The 24,697-nt window shown below is 40.5% G+C and overlaps 2 protein-coding genes across 7 annotated transcripts in view; one reads left to right on the top strand and one right to left on the bottom strand.

The window, feature by feature from the left end:
* LOC125307696 (protein FAM227B-like) overlaps positions 1-24,697 on the bottom strand; it is a 37,197-nt gene that overhangs the window by 6,335 nt on the left and 6,165 nt on the right. For 3 of the 4 annotated variants that reach the window (XR_007195754.1, XM_048263770.1, XM_048263768.1), the window contains exons 6-9: positions 23,997-24,095; positions 23,446-23,547; positions 23,166-23,292; positions 19,227-19,322 (exon numbers count right to left, since the gene is read on the bottom strand). Coding sequence is in view for 3 of the 4 variants with exons in the window: in XM_048263770.1 (XP_048119727.1) it covers positions 19,227-19,322; positions 23,166-23,292; positions 23,446-23,547; positions 23,997-24,095 (424 nt within the window). In the remaining variant the exon portion in view is untranslated. The remainder of the gene's footprint in view (positions 1-19,226; positions 19,323-23,165; positions 23,293-23,445; positions 23,548-23,996; positions 24,096-24,697) is intronic. The other variant, XM_048263771.1, reaches the window with a different exon arrangement.
* On the top strand, positions 7-14,451 carry fgf7 (fibroblast growth factor 7). 3 transcript variants are annotated; one of them, XM_048263775.1, is made up of 5 exons: positions 7-1,903; positions 5,573-5,747; positions 6,292-6,838; positions 12,007-12,113; positions 12,245-14,451. In XM_048263775.1, the coding sequence occupies exons 3-5, from the start codon at positions 6,553-6,555 to the stop codon at positions 12,461-12,463; spliced, it is 612 nt and encodes a 203-aa protein (XP_048119732.1). In that variant the 5' UTR covers positions 7-1,903; positions 5,573-5,747; positions 6,292-6,552; the 3' UTR covers positions 12,464-14,451. The 3 variants fall into 3 exon arrangements, with proteins under 3 accessions (XP_048119732.1, XP_048119733.1, XP_048119731.1); XM_048263776.1 differs by lacking the exon at positions 5,573-5,747; XM_048263774.1 differs by lacking the exon at positions 7-1,903 and having other exon boundaries at positions 2,302-5,747.

Genomic DNA, 24,697 nt, shown 5'->3' with positions numbered 1-24,697 from the left:
CTAGAGTAAATATTTTCAGATTAAACCACGTCTCAGAGCGTTTCTGTCAGGGCTCATGTTTTTGCTTGTTATTGTCTTGGAAAGGCACAGAGGAGAGAAACATCGAAAGCAACATTTGGCAGAGACAGTCTTAAAATGAGTACTGTTATTGCTGTTTGGCGACAGCATGAATAATGAATTTCTTGAAGCAAGAAATAATCAGGAGATAAAGATGCAGCCAATTTGTCCATTTGTGGGAAAAACAGGAAAGCAGAACTCACACAGGACATGTTTAGCTAGTGGGTCTTTGGTATGTAGTTATTATCACTGTGAACATTAAATGGAAGGAAGTATAGAGCTTTTGATGAATCAATATTTTGATTCTTGGTTGAAATATTTTGTGCTGCGTTCTTCTGAAGAGTGTGCAATCAGAGAGAAGCAAAATGACCTTTAAAATAAGCAAGACGCTCCCCATCCAGCAGCATATCACGCACACATTCGAGAATATTCAAAGTTATACACACAGCCAGCCTGAATTAGAACTTGGTTGGATATTTAAAGATGTCTTTCACACTTAATGCCACTAAAGTACTACATGTTTACACAGGGAAGAAGCTGCTTTTCTGACTACAGTCCACATTTGATTTTTGGCCAGGCAGCTAAGACAATGATCCAGAACAGCTGCTGGTGAATTACCTTGGATCTATTTATGCTTGCGTCGCTGAGTCATGCGTGTTCACATTCTTAACAGATCTGCCACATCTAGCTCACTGGAATTTAGATCCTCTTTAGATCCTCTTTAGACAGACTTTGCACCTATTACAACTATAGACTTCACATTGCTTCTACTGACCTCCTATCATACCCATTCCTGGTAGGTGGTGGTGACATGGTTGTAATCATTACTGTGCTAATCACCCACCATATAAACCAAATGGTTGATGGACACCTCAGAGACGAACATGAAACAAATAGAAAATGGAGATCAGGGAGAAAAAAAGATGCGTATTTGAGACGAACATTCTCCTTTTCAGATGATGTCTGAGGTGATGATTTGATGTCTGAGCTGATGTTTTGATGTCTGAGCTCCACTAATGACCTCTCTTGGAACCTTCAGCTTTTTTAAACATGCCCCTGGAGTGGTTCTCCCATGACGAAAAGCAGGCTACATTATCAAAGCTCAGTGTACTCCAGGGCTCTGTCAGCTCTCCTCCTGCCACAACGAGCAGTCTGCTGAGTGATGGGTACTGTTGTGTATCAGGCACAATAATAGGGGTACGTTTCAGGATCCAGCCACAGCCACGATACATACCAGCACCAGTTCATTTAGCCACAATTCCACATCTTTTTTCTGTTGTTCTGGGAAGCAGTGAAACAATATTTAAGTGTGAGAATAAACCTGTCTTTGAGCCTACAAACTACAGCAAAACAGTCAGACATTGGCTAACGCTGATTCATCCCATTTGTTCAGAGAGAAAAGTCCTCAAAAATGCTACGCACATCTAAGGATGTAGTTTCACTGAACAGAATGGCTTGATTTTTAATGCAGATACTGCACAGCAAGCGCCAGCAGCTTGGAGAAAAAGCCCACGGGAGACATTTATCCGGGGAGAGAGCTGCAGATTGATGTTCTGAGAAGCATCGGAGGGCCCAGCCCCAGCTTTTCACACCTCCCTCTTTCTGGAGAGATGTTACAATCTGTCACCTTTTATTACATCAACACGCACTTTAGTGAGGTCTTCAAGAAAGAAACGCTTCAAAGAGAGGAGCAGCTTTCACTCCCCTGACGGACAGTCTCCAGGAAGCTGAGCGTCCTAGGCGAGGCAAGGCAAGGTGACGCACTTCTCTGTAGAGTCCAATCAACTGACCAGAGAGGCGAATGGTGTTTAAAAACAAGAACCTGGATGAGTTACGCTCTTTCATGGTGAGTACATCTGAACTCTTTTTTAATCATGTGGCTGGTAAGAAAAGATGATGACTACTCAGTGTACAGAGCCTCAGAATAAGCAGAGAGAGGCTTTAAAAACTTTAAAATCTGCACTATTTTGTATAAACATGTCTACAGGAATGACATCCCCCATTACAAGATGTGATAAAATGCCATGATGCGTTTTACTGCAGTTAATATGACAAGGGCTGTGACTAAAGTGCCGTATCATTTACTGAGGAACATAAGTCATCAGTCAGAGTGTTAAGACCTTGTGCTTTGGGTTGCACTCTGTGCATGTTAAATGCGCTATACAAATAAAACTGACTTGACTTGACTTGACGTAATTGTGGTTTATAGAATAGAGCAGTAATTTACACTGAAATTACTTACTTTAACTGCAATGTAACATCTACTGTGATCTTTTCCCTTCATAGAAAATCGATTTGAGCATTAGCAAAATATCAGCTAAATTTAGTTGCAAGTTTGGAGCAGAGAAAAAATGAGAAATCTGCTCTGTAGCTGAGGCAAGCCAGAGATACTTCATCTGGATGTGTGCTCGGGTTATTTATAGAGCCGACGTATGTTCATAGGCACCATCCCCAGAGCTCACCAATTATCATGGAATTTAGAAAGCAAAAGCTTAACAAACAGTCACAGAGCAACTAAACCCACCACCCAAGAATAGCTTGACCTGAAACACAATCCATTCACCAGGCATGAGTTCAGACATATCAATACGAGACAGTGTAAACAAGTGTTTGTGACATGTATGTACAACACATCAAAGAGCCATCTCCTCTAAGTGCATTCTAGACAAGAGGTGAAGTCAGTTTTAAGACACATATACTGACAATTAAAATGATTTGCTAGGGTGAATATAAACATTACCCATGTCTAGGATGCAAAGTAGACACATTTTACCAAAGCTTGACTTCTGAATCTGTGTAAAATATATTTATTGATTGTTCAAATGTATTGGTACAGCAAATCTATAGTAGAAAAATAAATGGGATAGGCAAACAAACGTCTCGGCTTTACCCTGCCTGAACCATGACTTCATCTTTCATTACCCAAGCATCACAACACAGCCACCACAGTCATCGTCATTTCATTCACAACCACTTCAGTCAAAACAAACAAATAAACAAACCAAAGAAAAATGGAAAATGGAAGTTGTGGCCATAACATGCTGGCCTGAACTTACTCAATAATGGAGTGAAGATTTAAGGTCTGATGAAGTTGCAGCTGTCGTGACATACATCATCAGGTACAGCTGTCACTGCAGGTTTGGTCCCTTGTGGGACCACATGCCACCTATTTGACACCAAAGCGCTTGCTGGTTTTGTAACTGGGAACAAACATGCCATAATAACCAGACAAGAGAAGAAAGCACTAATGCTGAAGTTAGCACTTACACAAATTACCTCTGTGACCTGAATGACTTAGTAATATCCATCCATGCAACCAGCTTTGATCAACTGAACCCGTGGAGCTGCACTTTTTAAAAAAATCCACTACACAGCATTAGAAATATATTTCTTTTGGAACAGGAAAGCACTGTTTACAATTGCATTACATTGCAATTAATTATGGCTCGATGATGGGGAAGCCTGCAGTCACTGGAAATATACGGTCTTGCAGTTGTTCTCGAGCTTTGAAAGTGATTTTACTTGTAAAAATGCAACATTGAAGCAGAGTACATCAGTAAACCCCCAAATTCGGGATAATAAGCACAAAAACCACACGGAAATGTTGCTGTAATTGGCCTTGGCCCTCCAATGCAATTTTATGCTTGCGTGTCACATTGCAATCAGACTGTGTGCCGGTGTTACGTACTCTGGTGGAGCGCTGGTAGTCCATTAAAGGGAAAGGTGAGGCTTTTACAGGCTAGCCGTGACTACAAATGTGCATGAAATTCTGGCACGACCACACTCTTGTCAATAATCAATTTGCCATAAAGAAAGGGAGGGAGGGGGGAGGAGCGGGCGTAGTCACGCAGGGGCTGTGGGCCCACCTTGGGCCGCGCACTTCCTCCCCCTACTGTAAACTTCAGTGGTGCAGGGGCCTCCTTTCTAAGCTCTCTTTCATCTAGCTTACAGCATGCAACAATTTAAACAATAAATTCAAACAACCTGTATGACTGTTGCCATCTGGAACAAAGAGGACCTAAAAAGGGCACATTCGTTGCTTCACATCAGATGCTCTTAAAAGTGGTAGGCAATCGCGGTGCGGTCACCCGGTGACAAAGTAGGGTATTGAATCAACAAAGAATTCTAAATTTAGCTACAAATGTAGCCTGCAAGAAGATGACAGCATTTTTCAGTGAAACCAAACATCCCAAAACATTTTATTTCACATTCATATCAGCCAGCTTATAAACTTTTAGATATTTTTTAAACATATACATGCCGTTATTTGCGTGGGGAAATACTACATTTCATATAAAGATAACTTCCACACCATTCACTGCACTATTCCTAATCAGGTGTATAATAGCCAATTGTAAAAAAGCAAAATAAAATAAAAAATAAAGCATACAAGTTATAAAAAGAATAACCTTACCAATTTCATTAACAAAGGCTATAAATATTTACCTCTTTCAAAAGTATGTTTTTACAAAATAAAGGCTTTTACACAACTTAGAAATAGTTCCATGTGTTGCCAGATTCTTAGCCAGGAAAACTAAAGTACTCGTTGTTGCTGTATTTGACATTTAGCGGTCAAAAGCTGTAGCAGTGAATCTGGGAAATAGCATTTAAAGACACAAGACCTTCCAGTATTCTCCACTCTATGTTTATTCTCATTTTCATATGTGTTTTGAGATGTATTTTTTTTAAATGATGGGAGGGACCCAGCTCCTCTAAGTATCTCCAAATAACATGGCAATGAGTGACAACTAATAGATCAGGCGTTTACAAGCACCAGTTAGAGTAATTAAAGGGAGACCTGCACTCCAGACGTTTCTCCCACTTCAAGCAAAGCCTATTCCCCACCCCGACAGACTCGATCATTAGGTACCATGTGAACTTTTGAAGTGTCGAGTGCAAAAAAGGCCAGGTGTGTAAAACAGTAAATTGTAGTCCTCCACACAAAGAGTGAAAGAAAGAATGAAAGAAGTGAAAAGAAGTGATAGATAGAATGACCTTTGACAAAGATTGCCAACTCTGCTTGTAATGTCATCTGTTTCCATCCTTCAATGGTTGCCCGTCACTTGAAATTTATGGCTTCGAACAATATTTAAAATAAGCCACTAGATCGGGGTGATTCTTTGATGTTGTGTCTATAGTGCTCCCATGCACATGAAATGACTGTTTTGCAGAAACATTTAACAGTTACAAATTACCCCATTTCCTGGAAAATGCTCTAGAAGTGCTGGACTTCGCTAGACAGAGGTGTACAAACAGTCTCTCTGAGGTCGGGACTACATGCAAATCGAAGGGCACATTCTTAGTGCATACCAGAGGAATATCAGCTATTCCTTAAGTTTATGGCTCCCTCTCATGACCAGTAGGGGCCTGGCAAAAAGCAACAGGCCCTCTCCCTTCCCTTTTTTCCCTTGCACTTCCTGCCCAGCATCCAAGTGACAGCTGACTGGCTGAGATGTAATTGGTCTCAAGTGAGGTCAGCACGAGGCATTTATCTAAGCACACTGCATAACAACAGAGCGAAGATGCATGGAGCAATCCTCCCAGGGTCCACACACGCCACTGCACCACTCCACAGACCCAGCAGAGGCAGCGGCAGTGAGTGCCAGCAACAGCACCAGCTCAGGAAGGCAACTTTTAGGGAGACGGATTTGGAGAGGACTATCTGATTTAACGGCAGACACCCCATAAATGTAAGCTATTTCTTTAAACAACTTTGAAATACTTCAGTGGGATGTGAGTTGGTTGTGCAGGTGGTGGGGTGCCTTGGTTGTAAAAAGGCTCTGCTGCAGACAGACACATGGCGGGGCTTGGGTACAGCTCCCACTGGGTGACTGTGTGTGTGTGTGTGTTGGGGTGGGGGGTGGGGGCACCCTCTGCCCAGTCAGGACAGCTAAGGGAGACAAACGTGGGCAGGACTATGACAAAGTTGCACTAACCGCTGTGGAGTCGGTGATTATAATAGCATGGCTACAATTTAGACACGCAGAGAAAATACAGAGGCAAAATGGCACATGCATTATGCTCCTTTCTGAATTATAGCTGCCCTTTGTGTCCTTTCACTCATGTCTGTCCAGAAACATTTGCCTGGAAAGACTGAGAGAATCAAGAGACGGTCGTAGTCCATGAGCAACAAGCATGATGTGTTTCTAAACACTGTAAGCCCTGTGCTTATCAGGGTTTCTGGCTGTTAAAGATATGTGTGGACATGCCTAACTGAATTCTTGCATTTTGTAGCTCTGGAATCCACATGAAAATTGCCCCAAGAAATGATGCCCATTGGAGGACTGTGGTTTTCAGCAACACCTGGAGACGATGAAGAAACACTGGCTTGACGCGGAGTGAAATTCCCACTAGCAGATTCCCTGTGTTTGGTTTCCCTCAGAGGACCCCTGCTGTGTGGGGGAGACACCGGGGTCAGGGACCTCGTGGCCACACGTTACACCAGCGTGGACATTTCAGTATGGTGCTCAGGAATCCCACCAGCATTGCATTATAATGCACATATGGATGCTGACATGGAACCTGCCAAATTTGCTCTTTGGACTGTACTTGCATACCTTCATCCTAGTGGGCAGTGTGTCGTTGGCTTGCAGTGATAGGACCCCGGAGCAACTGGCTGCAATTACGAACTGTTCCAAACATGAACGGCACACCAGAAACTATGACTACATGGAGGGAGGAGATGTACGGATCCGGAGACTGTTCAGCGGAACGCAGTGGTTTCTTACCATCGATGATTCCGGCATCATCAGTGGAACGCAAGACCCCACCAACTGCTACAGTAAGTGTTGATTCCTTCTCCTTACCAGAATTGGTGCTGTGCTCAGAGTGATTATCCCTTCAGCTGTGCTCTGATTGTCAATATCCAACAGAACAGTATTTAGGCAGTGATTTGATGGATTAGTTCAGGAGGAACATCACGCATGGGATAGCCTGGAGTGAAGCCAATGTAAGATTATTGGACAGTATCTCAGACAATGTTATCAGACAGTAAATAGGGCATGAGTCTCAGTTAAAAGTGCACACTGACAGCTGTAAAGTAAAACATGTGTCTGACTTGGCAGAGCGTTTCTCAACAATGAAGACAAAGCGGTTAATGAAGTAAACAAATGAGTCTGTGTATTAGAGAGTGCCAGATCGCTCTCTGGGCATGACTAATGATGAACTGACATTAAAGTGACACACACACACAGAAAAGGGATTGGTTTACATTGCTTCAAATGGTAATACAAACACCAAACTATATTCGAGAGAAATCACATCTCCAAAGCAGTCATTTGCACTGACACGCATGCACCTGCAACTTATCTATGGCACCCTGGCTTTGAATAGACACAAATACACAACGCTGCCAGCTATTGAGCTGCTGTCGGGTGTTTACTCAGTATGTAGATCACTATGCAAAAATAGCATGAAAAGTGGCATGAAACTATCCGTAAAGACTTTTCGAGTCATCAACTGCTAACTAGAGGGAACAACTAGACATGCATACTGAACTGCAAGCCCCCCAAAACTCAAATGCCTAATCAGAACGCTTTTGAAAGTCAAATTAATGTAGAGTTAAGATGATAATCTTTTCAGTGTGCGTGTGTGTGTGTCTCTGTGTTTGTGTGTGTGAGGCCCCCACATTCCAGTAAGAGAATCTTTGAGGTGGCTATCATTTCCTCATATCTCACCAAGAGTCTGTTCCCAAGAATGCTAGCGTGACAGGGAATGTCTCTGGAGTGGATGGAAAAGACGCTTGCGTAACAATTGGCGTTGAGAGGCAGAAAAATTGATACACCCTGATGTGGCAGACGATCTCACGCACAAGGCAAACAGGCTTGTGTGACTAGGGAACTCTGAAGAAAACTGTGTGGTGCATGAATGTAATTCCTTTCCAACTCATATTTCCATGGCTTTGTGTACTAACAAGCTTGGAGATGCCTGGCTAGACATAGACAAAAGAAAAATCTGACGACAAATGTTAGATCACTTCAAATGGGGTGGTGTAATAACAGTTTGTCTGTCAGAATTATATGAATAGCATTCTTTGTTTAGATGATATGCTTATGGTTTCACAATATTTTAGTCTTCACAAACTGCAGCAAAGGCAGAGGAGCCAATATAAATGCAGTTTCACAAAATAGTTTTTGCTTCAAAATGTTCTGTTTCCTCCTTCCTTTACATACTTTAGACAATACAAGCTCAGGATAAATGATATATGTGCTACAATGGCTGATCCTTCAACACTTCAGCCCTTACAGAGATTCTTTATGACGGAGGAATCCTTTCTATTTGTGGTCTAAATGGAAAACACATGGAACTCTATAGGTGGGAGAGGACTCAGACGGGATATCCTAGCCATGTAACCACTTAGATGTGAAAACCTCAATTTCATATCCTTTTCTTGAATATGATTAATCTAAAATATACACACACACACACACACACACACACACACACACACATATACACACACACACACACACACACACACACACACACACACACACGCGCACGCACGCACACACACACATAACACACACACACACAAACACACACACACACACACAGGCTGCATCCTAACAGTGCAACAAGAAAGGGAAGGCAGTTTCTTTAATGCTGTTGTCCGACAAAAACACTGGTTTTGGTTTCCCAGAGGTCGCCTACATCCTTAAGAAGAGAAAACTCAAAGTAGTGTGGATTTCTATTCAACAAGACGGAATTAGGGATCACCCACACATTAGTTAGCCCAGCCAGAGGCTGGCCTGAGACGCAGAGGTAAATTTGTTCAAGATGGGGAGGAAAGCCTTGCGAGGCAGCCCCGCGAACTCTGGACCTAACATTTGCAATCCACATGTGTGCACGCCAGAATCTCCCCATAGACACTAAACAGTTGCAATTGCTCAGACATGAAACAGTAATACCACAGACAATTCTGCCATGCCAGTGACATATGCCTGTTTTACCTCAAATCCATCACTGGCATAGTGAATATAGCATGCTGCTTGAGCACGCGACACCAGTGAAATGAAATAGCAAAGGTCATTCTATAAAATGCCCTTCAATAAGAACACTCAAATTACAATGCGTGTGTTGAAAGACCTTCCGTGATGTAGTAAACAGCGGAGCGAGGGGTCATCGGGGTTCCACTGGAATATTTGTTTGCGTGACTTTGCAAGGGCATGCTAACTGCAGACCTAGAATCTAAAACAAATGTCCAATGATTTATAGCCCAGGCTGAAATGTATTTTATCTGTGTCCACGGTTCTGAACAACTGTGCCGACGCTGCTTTCAGGAACAGAGCACCGCTGTAAAAAAACAACCAGCTCCCCATCTATTAACCGGCGGATTACCGTCAATTGCTTTGACAAGAAAATTGTGTCCAGCAAATCACCCGAGATCACAACATTGTTTGCACTATTCAAAGCAAACACGGTGGAGGCGCAAACAACACTTTTACGAGGGCCACATCAAAGCCAGGTCGGCTGGAGGCCGCCTGTTTGGAGATGTACATCAACACTTTCTAAAAGGAGTTGCTCATTTATGGGAAACGCGCATGACTTACAGGCACAAAAACAGCCGCCGGTGACGGACGGGGGGATGCGGAGCAGAGTTAAGTGGCCCGTGCCGCAGGTATGACCTCCCCGGGCGGGCGTCTCCAGACTGAGATGTATCTCAAATCCCCCACTCTAATCATCCGTCAGGGCATCACTGACAAAGTAACGACGTGTGGCGTCCGAGGAATTTCCTTTCATCAACATGCATCATACTTTCATTTAAAGGCGGTTGTTTAAGGATTCCAAAACGTGATGGAATGGTGATGATGCTGTGAATATGTAATAGCGGAGCAGTGAAACAGAGCTGTGGCATTCTGTTGCTGATGGCACAACAAATCAAAGTTGACACAGCCAAATTTCCAGACAAGCCTTTTTTTGTTTATGCCAGTGTCCTTCAATTCATTGGTTATTCCATGGAATAAACTCCAAATACACTTCCTGGACACAAGAAGTGAGGCAAAAGTCCCCCATTTTTGATCTAGCTTGCAATTACTTACATTCAAATGTTGTCTTGTGCAATCAAGTATAAAAAATGATTATAAAGTGCTCTCTATAAAATGAACTATTTAATTAAACATGAACATATCTGGACGTTTGTTGTTGATCCTTATACAGATGTTGTTTACGTGCCACCAGGTACAAATGTGCTGGGAGGGACTATAAAAAGAAAAAAACAGGAGAGTGTGTGATAAACTCAATACCATTTTGCAAGCAGCCTGTGTGGTTTAAAGGCTAGAGATGGTGTGTTGCAGTCATGAGATGTGTTTATTGGCATATTACCCTTTGATTGGACTTAACAGCCTTTGGTTTTGAGAAAATAATAAAGACCATCTGAATTTCTTCATGTCTAACGACCCAGTATATTGGAAAATTATTTGTTTGCTTCTCTGGTAAAATAAGGCAATGCTTTCTGCAATAAGCTATGTCAAATGTGGACAGGCTGAAACGTAACCACATGATCTCAGATGTACCATGTAGACACCCGGAGAAAATGCTTTGTTACTTCATCAAAAGGCTATATTTGTGTGTACATCATGCCAATCATGTGCTGCTGGAGCAAGGTTCGTGTCATGAAGCCTTGCGCACGCACAGTTCAGCCCGAAACAGATGCCCGATAAGTGCTCAAAGTACGTTACAATATGGGTACCGAGTGGAGGGACTTGCCTAAAAGGACTCTGGGGGAATCCTTAGCAGATGCTATTCCTGCCTGTTTCAGAATAATACATTGATATGGGGAGAGAATAAAAGAGCTAAAGTAGTCAGCTAACCCACTAAACCACTACTGAAACCATCTGAATTAAGTTCAAGGCACAAGGACTGTCATGCATGGCCACTTAAACAATTCATTACAGACCATCACATTGTAATGAATGCAATCCAGCAAAGTCATTGTTTCAGAGAGCTATGTGCCTTGCAGATGAGACAACAATTAATTCGGTCTGACCAAAATAAGGAATTAAGTAAGGAACAAATACCACTTCACAAGGAGACATTTCCAATGAACCACTACTGATAGTCCAGTAATGTTCATGACAGCTAATTAAAGTACTGTTTATAGTGATAAATCATTGCTGTTTCGCGATCTTAAGGCCTTGTAAAAATGAATGGTTAAATGGATCTGTGCAATGAGCCAACACAGGCTGGATACAGTAAATTATCTTAAGATAACTGTACATCATGTGAAAGATATGAGGTCTTTCAACCTCTGTCCAGTGCCAAGGCCTTCATGTTTGAGATACAATGGACCAGTATAGCACAAAAATAAATATACATACATGAAAATCCTTCTCAGTATAAAACCAAACCAAGAATTGGTTGAAGGGCCATGAATTGGTGAGCCACAAGATCCTTTTTCCCTCTGTAACATGGTTTATTTTCACCCTTAATCATACCTGCTCATGCAATTGCTATTCTAATGCTGACATTTTTGTGGAAATAGAATAAACAATATCACTTGTAAAAGTTATACTGTATCTGTCTGTGAAGCCTAGGAAACTAGCCAACTAGTCTTCAAGAGACACCACCAGGACAGGCATGCCTATCAGCCTGTTGCTGACTGATGGTGCCACACAATGCTTATGCAAACCACACATTATTTCAATATTTTTCTTGAAAGACCGTGCCAACACATGTAATGTCTCCCTGTCTTACATGGAGCGCAGTGGTCTACGCGTGCAAAGCCCCATGCAGGGAGACACCCTTCATCTTCCCCTGGAGAGCGATCTAATCTGCCTCCCAGATGTGCAATGGCATTAGCTGTGGTCGAAGTAATGACCCAAACCGTTTAACAACTTTAACATAAAGCCAGACTGATTAGGCTGATTAGCGGCAAAGACCGTCATCCTGTTTTTGTCATGGGGGCCAAACGGTCTGGCTAAGCCTCCTTTCCTTGTAATTGTCTTGTAGGTATTCTAGAAATCCGTACGGTCTCAGAGGGTGGCGTGCTAGCAATCAAAGGTGTGAAGAGCAAGTACTACATATCCATGAATCGAACTGGAATGCTGAGAGGCAAGGTAAACTATTTCCTATGAAATGCTGTTGAAGTGTGAACTGTTTCCCTTAGAATATAATGCTACTCAGAGCCAACATACCTCTGCTCTTGACTGACCATTTGCTTCCACCTGCATTTTTTTTTGCCACACAGAAAGAGTACAATGAAAGCTGCAACTTCAAGGAGGTGTTCCTAGAAAATTTCTACTCAGCATATTCGTCAGCCAAGTGGACAAAGCAGAATGGCACAGAGATGTTTATAGCACTGTCACAACGAGGGAAGCCTTTGCGAGGGCGGAAAACACGCAAGGAGCACATATCGTGTCACTTCTTACCCAGAGAGTGTAAAGAGGATGACAAGCAAGTGGACTGAAAGCTCAACTGTTCTTCACTGCCAAGGAGTCCGAGATAAAGCCACTGCTGCTCCAGTTTGTAAAAAAAAAAACATCCACACATCATATTCATTCTGAACAATGTAGTCCAGCATAACAGTAGGCCTACACAGGATATCATTCAACACATTCTGGCTATATTTTGTGTTGTTGGAAACAACGAGAAGGCTGACTTCTTAATATATGAATTGACCTATTACAACATGAATTGTATTTCCATTGTGTGTTTTTGAATGTATTATATTTATTGCATTTATAACAGAGCCTTCATTAAATTGCAAATATAGTTATAGTATATAGTAAATAAAGTTAGCAAACAAAGGCAGTGATAGTTATTAAAAACAGTTTTCAAAAGATCAAGCCAAAAGGCCTTACAAAATAATTCTTTCCAATGTTTTAATTGTGAAAGACAGCAAACCAGTTATAGTATTATTATTATTATTATTATTATTATAAACTAAACATAAATCACATAAGATACCTATAGTATTAAGCTGTGCATTTACATCAAAATTCCACGGTATAAAAGATATTGTCAATTCAGTGTGTAACAACTAGCTCACATTCTTGTATCTTTTGGGTGGCATTTACTATGTTGAAATGCAATTAGCTCATACTGAGTAGCATACTTACAAACATTTGAGAAACTGAAATGAGTTGTTTTTGAGTAATTTAGTAGGAATACTGTAAATAAAGCAAGCTGGATTTGCCTTTTACAGTATACAGTATGCAAAAATGTAGGACAATAGCATGTGAAAGAATGAAATGTTTTATATCCATGTCTAGATGTTTAAAAATAATCTATGTACTCATATATCTGATAGTTCATTCAATACTTCAAATTTAATTAATACTAAATAGCTGCTCCATAATTGCCTACTTGCTGTTTAGGGTCAACATTTTTAGAGTTGAGCATTTCAAGCTGCTGGTAAACCAATAACCCTGTGACAGGTTTTGAGAGCACGTAAAATTTATCTTCCTTGAGACCTGATCTGTTTCTACAGGTCATTACCCTTTCTATCAACTTCTTCTAGTCAACAGTCTAGCCTACTGTCTTTCAGTGGTCATTCAGTGGTTATTCCTAACTCTTTGATTTAGACATTCCATATTCTAACCAAAACATCATTGGAATTCCAAGGCATACAAATTAGGATTTAGGAAGAAATACCCTAATTTTCTTATGTTACAACTTTTGCCTGATGAACTGAACACACAAACTAGTTTTTGCTAGTTCACAATTACATATATTTGGCTTGGGTATCATGGTATAAGCACAAACATGACCCTAGCTACCTTGGCTGCAAAAAAACACTAATGTGGCAGAGGTTTGGAGAGAATCAAAGCTAAAAATTAGCACACATTCAAAAATATCAAACTTGTGAAATCTGAGTTGATGTCTACTTCACATCTATTAGGAATCAGAGTATTTCTGTTATTTGAGTAATGAGTATTTAAAGAGAGAAATTACTGCCTTAGTCATCTCATTTTAAACTTGGAACAATTCTTCTTGGTACTCCTCATTGTTCAGTTTTATTTATGTTATTTATAGAGACTCTGTGTGGAATCATGGATGTTGTAAGAAGTGTTATATTCTTTGATACAGTGTTTTTCTGTGACTCTCCACAACTCACCAAAATGTAGGCACTTTCCCTGTATAGTCAAGCCATTGAACCCAACAAACACCAACCGACCCAAACATGGAGCCCAACTGGGACATCTCCGGAACCACGTCCTCATTCTGCCACAGTCAATGAACCATCTCAACCTGGAGGTTCTGCAGACTCGCCTCGTGGACTGTAGCAAAATAAAACTATAATCTGCCAACACACCATAACAGCTATTAAAATAGGATATTTTGAAGTTGTATGTTTTTTCTCTCTCGCTGCTGCTGTCATTTAGAGAATAAACACGGTCTGATGTGATTCTATATTTTTTAAAAAACTATTATAATAAAATATCTAAACTTCAATTATTCGAGTCACCTTTTTTTTTTATGAAAATGCCAACGACTAATCGCAGTTGATCTCTGACCACAATAAACCTATTTTCCCCACACTTTCCCAGTGGAATTTTCTACTGTAGCTATCATACTTAATATTTAACATCCTGATTCACATATTCCCATGTAAGCCAACAGCCCTGTAGTTCTAAAACTGTGAGGTAGTCTTGGGATTGCAGCAAGACAAGTACATATCTGCTATGCTCAGAAGTTCATACAATATCACATAATGGACTACACATGATGTATAGGAAAAACAATCAAGTAAAGTAAAATAATACAGTAAAAAATATTTCAGCTCTAACTCATGGCCAATGTAACTGAAGCTGCCCTAAAATAGTATATAAAAACTGTGTATTATATTCTTCTGTATCCATTTTACATTATATCCTCGGTTTCTGCAGGTCAGAGCCATAACAAATGGCTCTTTATTAAAATATAATTCTTAAAGGATAAAAACTTTAAATTTAATTAAAAAAAATACTGACACTTTGTTACTGAGACAAAGACAAAAAAGAGATTCTATCCCTTTACATGCATTGATACATCTGATGGAAGTGATAAATCTGATTTCTCAACGGTCAGGATATTAACATCACTGGATAAGGACCAGCACTTTATCTTTCCCTCAAGTGAGAAAAGTCAACACAGCTGAATGTTGTCATAATTTCTTTAAAAGTTTATATTAGATTGAGTGAAATTTGAACCCTGTCATGTCAAAGCCCGGCACGCCTGACGTACAGCGCGGTGCTGGCAAAGCGCCGCACTCAAGCCGAGAGAGACGGATTGAATGGAGACTTTTACCTTCTGTTTGGGTTCACATCTGTTTCGAGAGAGGAATGACAGATAAAGAGACTCAAATTGAGAGAGCAAAACCTCGGAATAACTCTGACCCAAACAAAGTCTGGGCAAGGTGAAGGCTTCTGCCAAGTCACGCAAAGTTAGTCTTAGCAGATCATTTGTAACATGTTCCAAATGTAAACACATTTTAACTCAAGGCTGTACAGTCTTTGGCTCCTTGAGAGGCGCAGGAGATAATCTAACAATGAACAGAAGCTCGGCCTTAAATGGGCAAAAAAAGGTATGTAGTGGCTGACTGAGGTGAGCAGATATAAAATATACATATTGTCCACAAGTCACACAACAACAACCTGCAATGACCTCAAATAAAGAGAATATAATATGGAGTACATCTCAATTCAACAAAGTCACTGCACAGTCTTTCAGTAGCATTTGATTTGTGCAGAAATTCTACCAGTTGCTTTAGTTTTACCAGTTGCTTCAGTTCATTATTGTCACATTTAAGATCAATACAAAATGACTGAGTTAATTGTTAAAGACTTGCATGAAGTGACATTCAAAAGGCCCTCGTAAGAGATGACAGGACTCCTTGAAATAGAAAGGCTACAGCTAAATGCTTTTTCAGAGAGAGGGGCGTAATCTTTGTGAAAAGGGGATTTTGTTGCAATCATGGGAAATACTTGGGCACGTCATGCCATTGCTCTGCCTTTTTTTTTGCAGGCAGCGAGGGAAAGTCAGCGTGAGGTCCTTAATACCAACATGTGGCGAGACAGCGAGGGCAGGCGCATCTGAATTTGATACATTCAAGGGCCATGAACTGAGCCCCCATTCCCCTCCCCCCTCGGATGGCACGCGGCCCCAGAGCCCTGGGAGCCCAGGGTGAGTGACCCCCAAGTCACACCCAATAGATATCCAGCGAGACGAGGGAGACCCGGACCACCAACATGCCAGAGCAGCCAGCCAGCCAGCGTCGCCACTCTCCCACTGGCAGAGGCCAAGGAGAGAGCAGGGAGGAGGGGTTAGGTGGTGGCCTTCAGCAATTTATCAAAATGCTGTAAAAGCAAGCACCTCCACAGAAATCACAAGGGAGCCCTACAACCCTGTACAAATATAGAATTAGAAAAAAGAGTAGAGCCCACAGAACTCCTGGCACCTGCTTCCCTCTGCTCAAGGTAACAGATGGTGTCGATGTACTGAAACAAATCAGGTTGCATCACACTGAGAATTCAAGAATTTCACAATTTAAGATCGAAAGAACTGTGCGTCCTTAACAACAAAACAATCTAAGACAATGCCATCCAACAATAGCAGACTCTGACATGGAGGAATGTGGGGATATATTGAAATGGTAATTAGCATAGTCACAAACATTAATCAATTTTTACTCAATACTCCTATAATGTGCAGTGTGTACAACTGTACAATCTGAAATGCCAAAGAACACATGCCATGTGCAACAAAACAAAGGGCTGAATGATGTATAGCATGTACCATGGCGTGGGTCCAGTCAATCATGTGGGCTATGAACATAATACTGTAAACAAATAGCATTCGGTTGCTATCACTTGATAATCTCTTCCACCAACTAGTAAAACCACATTAGGTGAAAAAGAAGCATACAAACTGTCCAGTAATGGCTTATTTCACCACCTCCGTACTACCCCGTACCACAATAGTACTTATGCTAACAACTACAGTTCAGCATTTTACTCTGTGAGAAGTTGAACTTTCCCCCTTCTCCCTATATCGGACTTTAAAGACGTTTCGGTGCACTCTTGAAATGCGCACACAGTCACCCGCCACATCTCCCTGGCGTATAAACGATGTTGTGTGTTTGTTTGAAGTATTGTTTCATGTTGTGTAAAGTGTGTTTGGTGTATAGTTTTGTCTAATCGTTAGTGTCGGGAGTTTTGCCGCCAGTTTGGCGTTCATTCATGCGTCAGACCAAATGTTTGGTCTGCCGCGATTTTTTTTTTAGTTTTGCCTTTAGTTCTGTCTTTCTTTGTTCCCGGTAACTTAAACACATAGTGTGGTACCCACTGTCATTCCATTTACCATTTGCATTCACTGTACAACGCCTGTAAACCGGTTAACATTCACCATACTCACAACACTTCCTGGTACTTCGGCTTCCCAGCCACTGTCCCATTGCGGAAGCGCGCTTCGCGTTGGGACAGTGCTTTTACCAACATCCCACAGGGGGAGGGAGTGGGGCATTATGATAGAGGGGTGTTTGCCTTGTCTGTTGGTCGTCTTGTTGTTATTATTATGTATGTGGGGAATATTGGTTATGGTAATTAACATGTATTTTCATAGTAATATGCACCATTGTCATTTTGTATATATTTGTAATAGGTAGTTATTTTGTTATAATAGTGAATGTCCAGTGAAAGTGGTTACCTAGTTGAGTGGTTTGAGCCAATATCCCCATTTGGGCTAATTTAGGCCAATTGGTAGGCTTATTTAAGAGGGGTAGCTCAGTTCCCCTGGAGAACAAAGAGAGCAGCAGCTCCTGTTGTGAGGTAGAGAGACTTACTGTAGCTTTATGCTCTGCAATTGTTGATAATTGGAATACTGAACTGGAATACGGAACTTATTTTTGTTTTGTTTGTTTGAAAGTGTTTTTTTGTTAAATAATAGCCGATTGCTATTCCTGCAAGTTTTTCTTTTGGTTATTTAATAAATAGAGATTGCACGCTGAAAACCTCTCCTGCACCTCCTTTTCCACCTACAACCCCAAGCTCACATCCCAATTGGTGGGCTGGCTGCCTCGGTCGCTCACATACTCCAAAAACAAAAGTGAAATTGGCATCCTTGAACCCAAAAGAAGCAAAAACACAAACTCATCCTAAATTAACATTGGTATGATGGCCTGGTCCCAGACGTCAGAAAGATTACCACGGCAAAACACATCTGGACTGTATCCCGACGGGTAACACCGCTCTGGAAGGATTGCATTCTGGCCCTGACCACACACAACAGCAGCATCCCCACAGGCATCCAGCTCCACTCCCCTCAGCTCGCTCCCCCACTCTCCCCTTTTGGAGCCTCCCTTCCATCCAACTGCACTCCACTTCTCAGCTTCCTTCTCCTTTTCCTATCTCTGTCCTATTTCTGAAAAGTGGTTTTAACATTTAGGTTGACCACTGGTTATTTCACATCATGCAGAATGTATTGCTGGTGACTATCGAAACATCTCATCACAAGGATCAATAAGAATTACCTGAATTTAATAATTAATCAAGCAAACTTTCAAATAGACGTGTGTTTATTCTGTATTTTATAATCAAAATTATTCATTGACTTTGACTTAACTGAATTGAACATCAAACTGATTGGGTTATGAGTATGGACAGTCGTTAATTGAATGTAGCCTGATCTGATTCAGTGTGGCTAAAGTGATTCTTTTAAAGTGCTTTAAGGGCATTATCTATCGTAAATAGAAACATTAATTCATCATTATTAGAATCATCATTAGCTATTTGATTGTGATGTTTTACTGAATGTCAAAATTGATCCATGTGGAAAATCTAAACAAGACCATCTCTTATATGCAGAAGTGAAAAGATGAACTGTGTATCAACATGGGATTATTTCTTTTATATATATATATACATATATATAAGGTGAAGCAACAACAAATGTAAACACTAGCATAACTCGGAAGATTAGCAAAACATCAAATGTAGTGCCAGTACAAACACAGATTATGTCATCTCTTTTTAAAATATAGGCAACACAGACTTGATTATGATCATGTACTGGCACTACATTTGATGTTTTGGAACTGTTATATTAAAAACAACAGCCACAGTATGTACTGTATGTTGCACACCACTCTTTTTGCACTTCTTAAAGTGCAGTAATGCAAAAAGACTGACTGATTAATGATGAAAAATGCTTATATATGCACTAGTTACAGCATGATTCAGGTAAACACTTACCGCAAACTGAGGCTTTTTTTGTCTTGACAGCATCCTTTGCTGGAGTCGACCACTGAAGTTTCCAGTTCTTCCATGACAAAAGTTTGGGCTTTACACCTGAAATTAGTATTATTCCTTGTTCATTATGAGGGCATTTCTATTGATAACTAGATGTACCGCATAGCGGTACAAAATATGACCGGCGCTCAGTCCTGGTTATCCGTTCCGCGAAAATAAATCACACTTCAATTTGTCTCCATATTTTACTCCATCCCCCACTCTTGAAACTTTTGTGTATGCTTGTTTGGCATGCCTGAGTGTGTGTGTGCGGCTGCACAGAAAGTAGCCTACTGGTGCTGAAAAGGTGAATAGATTGTAGAATAGCCAAAGAAGATGTAGCATTGTTATAAAACCTTTAAAATCTCTAAACAATCACAAGTAGGGCAGTTCATCGCAGTTCATCCATTGCAACTGGATTGATGAAAGGTCACTTACACCTGTAGGCTACATTGTATTTGGGAAAAAGCAAAAAAGTATCAGCATAATGTTATTTATTTATTTATTTTTTATGTATTTATAAAACAAAAACATCTCTGTCAGTTCCATGCCAAGCTCAACAGCTATCAAAAAACAAGGGTCATTTTGGATGGATGGATTTTTTTTGTGAATGTTTCTTCTTCTACATAAGATTTTAGTCATCTTTAGTTCATGTAATACTTTATTGTCAATGCACAAATGAAGTAACAGTAGTCTGAAACGTTATTGTTAATGCACAAATTAAGTAACAGTAGTCTGAAACGAAATGCTGTTTTACATCTAACCAGTGGTGCAAATAACTGACATGTCCAAATGGGCCTTGATGAAATCGCCGCTAGACTGTTCATACACATTTTAACGGGCCAAAAGTTGAATAGCTATTGTCCGTTATTGTTCGTGCAAATATAGGCTGATTCATGTTCCCTTGCATTGTGTAACTGAGGTCCATGGCTAGTCTGGCTTTCATCAGACCAAGCTCAATCTTTTAAGAAATCAAAAAACAAATAGCGGGCAGATCAGGCTGGGTTCACCCAGCCTAGTCCATAGGCAGATATTGTTTAATTTTCCGATTGAGATATACACGCTCTGGCTATTCTAAATGCAAAAATGCATCAGGGAGTTATGACAAAACGGTAACTAACAAACTATATCCTAATAGAAAGCTGTTAGCTTCCCTAAGCTACAGGTAGGATTATAAGGTAGGCCTATTTACAAAATAAATTGTCAATAGGCTATGCTGGCTTACACAAATAAAAATCTCCTTTGAAACTAATGGCTTCACGCCTTTACAATATCAAGCGGACTTAAACTGCCATATCGCGGGATGCAAAGTTGTAATAACATTCACGCAGCTCCATGAGTCAAGGAAAGCGCGAATGAAGTAGCCACTTCTAAATGGGACCCACTACACAGTAGCTTAAGGTGTGTTGCTAAAGCAGCCATAATGAAGGTGTCATTGTTTGGATACTTGACACACACATGCTTTTTAATTTCACAGACTACAACTACCAAGCTGGAATCAAAGCACATCGATTCCCCTCACACCCTGCACGCACTTAAAACAAAATAAACAGGCGCCTCAGTCTCACGATGTATAGGCAAAACTGTATCAGACCGTTGTAATGTTGGTAAATCTTCCATTGCACAGAATGATTTTGTAGCACGTGCAATAAATGACAGTCGAAAGATACAAACAGTGCTGCTATCAATTTGCTTGGTATAACCGCATTTATAGTTTTCTACAAATGCAATCAATCAAATTCCATCACTCAACCAACGCTAACGGTAACATTACCTAGGTCCTTCTTGATATTACAAGATTAACGCATTCTGCAGTAAAACCAAGCATGTCCGATAAACATCCTCAGATTTATTTTCGCTTCAAGAAGAAATGGGAATTACACTTCATGTGAACATCGTCCCTATCCTTATTAGATGTTCGCTGCGTAAATTACAGTCCTTGTAGGAAGGCCCATTGTTTTTCCAACCCACTTTTAACTTCCAACAAAATTACGCCTCACTGCAACGATCGCCATCAAGTGGACAAACGACTACTTATCGCCAATACTGAAAATGCAGCCATGATGATGATGATGAATATTTATTTTGGCTTTCTTTTAATCCTACTGAATTTGTAATTATGTATCGGCCGTTCTAATACCGATAGTATGTGGGTGCCTGTGTGTGTGCACCGCCATTTACAGGCCAATGAGTGTACAGTCACTAAATGTACACATAATCTAATTTTTTTAGACCCCCCCATGGATGAAATTCTACGAGAATTACCCCCAGAGAATGCCAGGTCAATCATGCACATAAAATTTGGTGCAGTTCTGAACATCTTAACTGAAGATAGGGCCATTAAAGCAGAATAATAGTGCATTTTCATTTTTTACCGGGGGGGGGTGCAAATCACAAATGAGTGATTATGAGCCAGGTTGATGTGGGCCCTTGAGACCAACATACCATAAAAAGATTCTTCATCCTCAGTGCCACGGTTCAGGTAGTTATTTAGGAAAAACTGTTTTTTTTTTTTTTCGGGGCCCAGCACGGGGTGATGGTCCCCGGGACGAAATTAAATTTTTCCTCAGAAAAGTCTAGTGGGGCTACATACCCACCAAATTTCATGTACCCCGGTGGTTCGGTGTCCCGGGTATCAATGACCAAAAATCCTAGGCCCTACAGTTCTCAAGATATTCACAGAGAACTGTGTCTTCCCTACCCTCCTTTCGGAGGGGCCAGTCCAAAGGGGGGGCTACAGATCAAAACGAAAAATGACGATTCCATGCTATCCATGTGGGGGTACATGCCCACCAAGTTTTGTGTACCCCGGTCTTTCAGTGTCCCGGAATCCTTTGTTGGTGTACGTCACTAAATGTACACATAAATTATTTTATTGTAAGGCCCCCCATGAACGAAAGTACACAAAACTTGGCATGCATTCGGAGGGTGTCATAATGATCCTACACTTTTAATTTCATGCAGTTTTGACCTTGTCAGCCAGAGATATTGTGATGAAAACACCTAATTTTTTTTGCTTTTTTAATTTTTTTAACTAGGTGGCGCTATACATGAAATAAGTGGTAATGGGATGGGTTAACATGCCCCCTTAAGACCAACATACATAAAAAAGGTGGACCTCCTAGGCCCTACGGTTCTCGAGATATTCACAGAAAACTGTCTCCGGCCACCTACAGGCCAGTTGGTGTATAGTAACATAAATTAATTTATTGTGTGGCCCCCCATGAACGGAATTCCACAAAACTTGGCGTGCATACAGAGGGTGTCATAATGATCCTACACTTCCAATTTCATGCAGTTTTGACTATGTTAGGTCACAGATACCTTCAATTACAACACCTCATTTTTACTTTTTTGTGTTTAACTAGGTGGCGCTATACATGAAATGAGTGGTTATTGAATGGGTTGACATGGCCCCTTGAGATCAACATGCAAAAAAAAGATGGTCCTCCTAAACCCTACGGTTTTCGAGATATTCACAGAAAACTGTGTCTGCCCTACCCTCCTTTAGGGGGGTCCAGTCCAGCGGGGGGGCTACAGATCAAAACGAAAAACGATGGTTCCATGCTATCCATGTGTACCCCGGTCTTTCAGTGTCCCGGGAATCATTGACAGAAATTTGGGCATGCGAAAAAGAAAAAAAAGAAAAAATAAATAAATAAAAAAATAAATAAATAAATAAATAAATCTGACTAAACCTATATGACCACCGCTTTGCTGCGCGGCGGTCATAATAATAAAATACAGATAAACAAATGGAAATAATGTGGACTTTTCTTTTTTTTCTACTTTACCAAAGTTACCATTACCAATATCCCGACCGCAGTACAACTGCATGAAGGGGTGGGGGGTTGCTGGAGATGTAAATTCACAATGCACTCTCAGACTTGAATAGGCATTTACCTGATACCCACAGAGAGGTCACCTCAGTCAGCTCAGTTTTGAAGTCATCATGAAAATGCTCCTTTGACTGTGGAAACGCCCCACAGAAAGCAGCATAAATTGCCTGAGCTAAACAGTCAGCGTAGACCTGGAACACACAGAAAATCCAACATTATATACCATGTCACAAAATAACATTCATTTTCCCAATGTATTCCTTTCCAACTGAGCAATAAAACATTGACAATAGTAAAATATTGATACATTACTAATGTTAACTGGAGTCATCGTGCTCTGTTACCTTGAATAATTTGTCTTTCACATCATTGAAAACCATCAACAGAAGTGAGACAAATCCAGTAGCGATAGAGTCAAATAGGGCACTTTCATCCTCTGGACTGGGCTTTTAAAGAAGAAAACACAAATAGCGCACTTTCATCCTCTAGACTAGGCTTTTAAAGAAGAAAACACAAAGGACATAATCAACAAGAAACTGCAGTCTATAAACCTCTGTCATCAAGAGTTGCTGTGAGTATAAAATGATCTGTACTGACGAAATGTTCAGTGACGAAAACACTATACAACTAATTATCTACAAGTTACCAGATTAAAGTTAAAATTGAAAAACAAACCTGAAAGAGATATTGTAAATTGTACAGCATTTTCATTTTTCAAATATTTATTTAATTTCACTTATAGAGCGCCAAAACATTACACGTCTCCTGGCGCTTTACAGAGTGTTAAAACATTCAGAGAGAGCCCATGAGTAACAGGGGCGAGGAAAAACTCCCTAGAATTGTTGGAGATATAGGAAGAAAGCTATCTGTTATACATCTGTCAGTCTAACCATACCTTAAAACGATGAAGGAAAAACCACCAAAATGTATCCTTGAAGACAATGATGGAATGCTCAGAGAGAAAAAATGGTTTCCAGATTTTCAAGAAGCCTGGCTGTATTTGAAAAGATCAAAGCTTTCAATAAAGCTCAACTCACTCTGGACATTCAGTGTTTTTCCAGTGCTGAACTATACATAATGTCGGCAAAAATGACATACTGTACTGTATTAGTGAAATACATGCTGTCCTCATGGTTAAAGGTTGAATACAGCACGCAATATAGTTAACACCTACACATCACAAAAGTTGCCATACAAGGTGAAGGTTGCAACCAGTGCTTCAGAAAAAAGTATGACAGTTCAGGTGTTTTTTAAATAGGACATACCATGACATGTCTGTTTAATATCTTCCCTAACAACATATGGCTTTCAACAAGATGAATAGATACAGTACTGACACCAATGAGTAAACCATGTGTTGATCTAATCTAAATGACATTTTCTTCCAAAAAAAAAAAAAGTAAAACATTTTCTCATAGCATGCTGATGTAGCAGGGTTAATTTGTGTATATGTATATATAAATTGTATATATAACTTAGGTTATTAAGATTAGGTTGACTGATGACCGTCCATTCAGATTGCCATATCGCAGATTGTCCCCGGCCCACTACCAGAAGTTGAAAGAGACTTTGGATGAAATGGAGGAGAAGGAAATT

Source organism: Alosa alosa, chromosome 14 (genome assembly GCF_017589495.1).
Source record: "Alosa alosa isolate M-15738 ecotype Scorff River chromosome 14, AALO_Geno_1.1, whole genome shotgun sequence".
Lineage (NCBI taxonomy): Eukaryota > Metazoa > Chordata > Actinopteri > Clupeiformes > Clupeidae > Alosa > Alosa alosa.
Note: the sequence above shows the minus strand (reverse complement) of the source record. Positions and strands in the feature narration are given on the sequence as shown.

Excerpts from the sequence above, each read along its gene's own strand:
- fgf7 (XM_048263776.1), top strand. The coding sequence starts at position 6,553 with ATGCACATATGGATGCTGACATGGAACCTGCCAAATTTGCTCTTTGGA. Across the intron at positions 6,839-12,006 it reads AGACCCCACCAACTGCTACA|GTATTCTAGAAATCCGTACG; the intron begins GTAAGTGTTGAT and ends ATTGTCTTGTAG. Across the intron at positions 12,114-12,244 it reads CTGGAATGCTGAGAGGCAAG|AAAGAGTACAATGAAAGCTG; the intron begins GTAAACTATTTC and ends TTTGCCACACAG.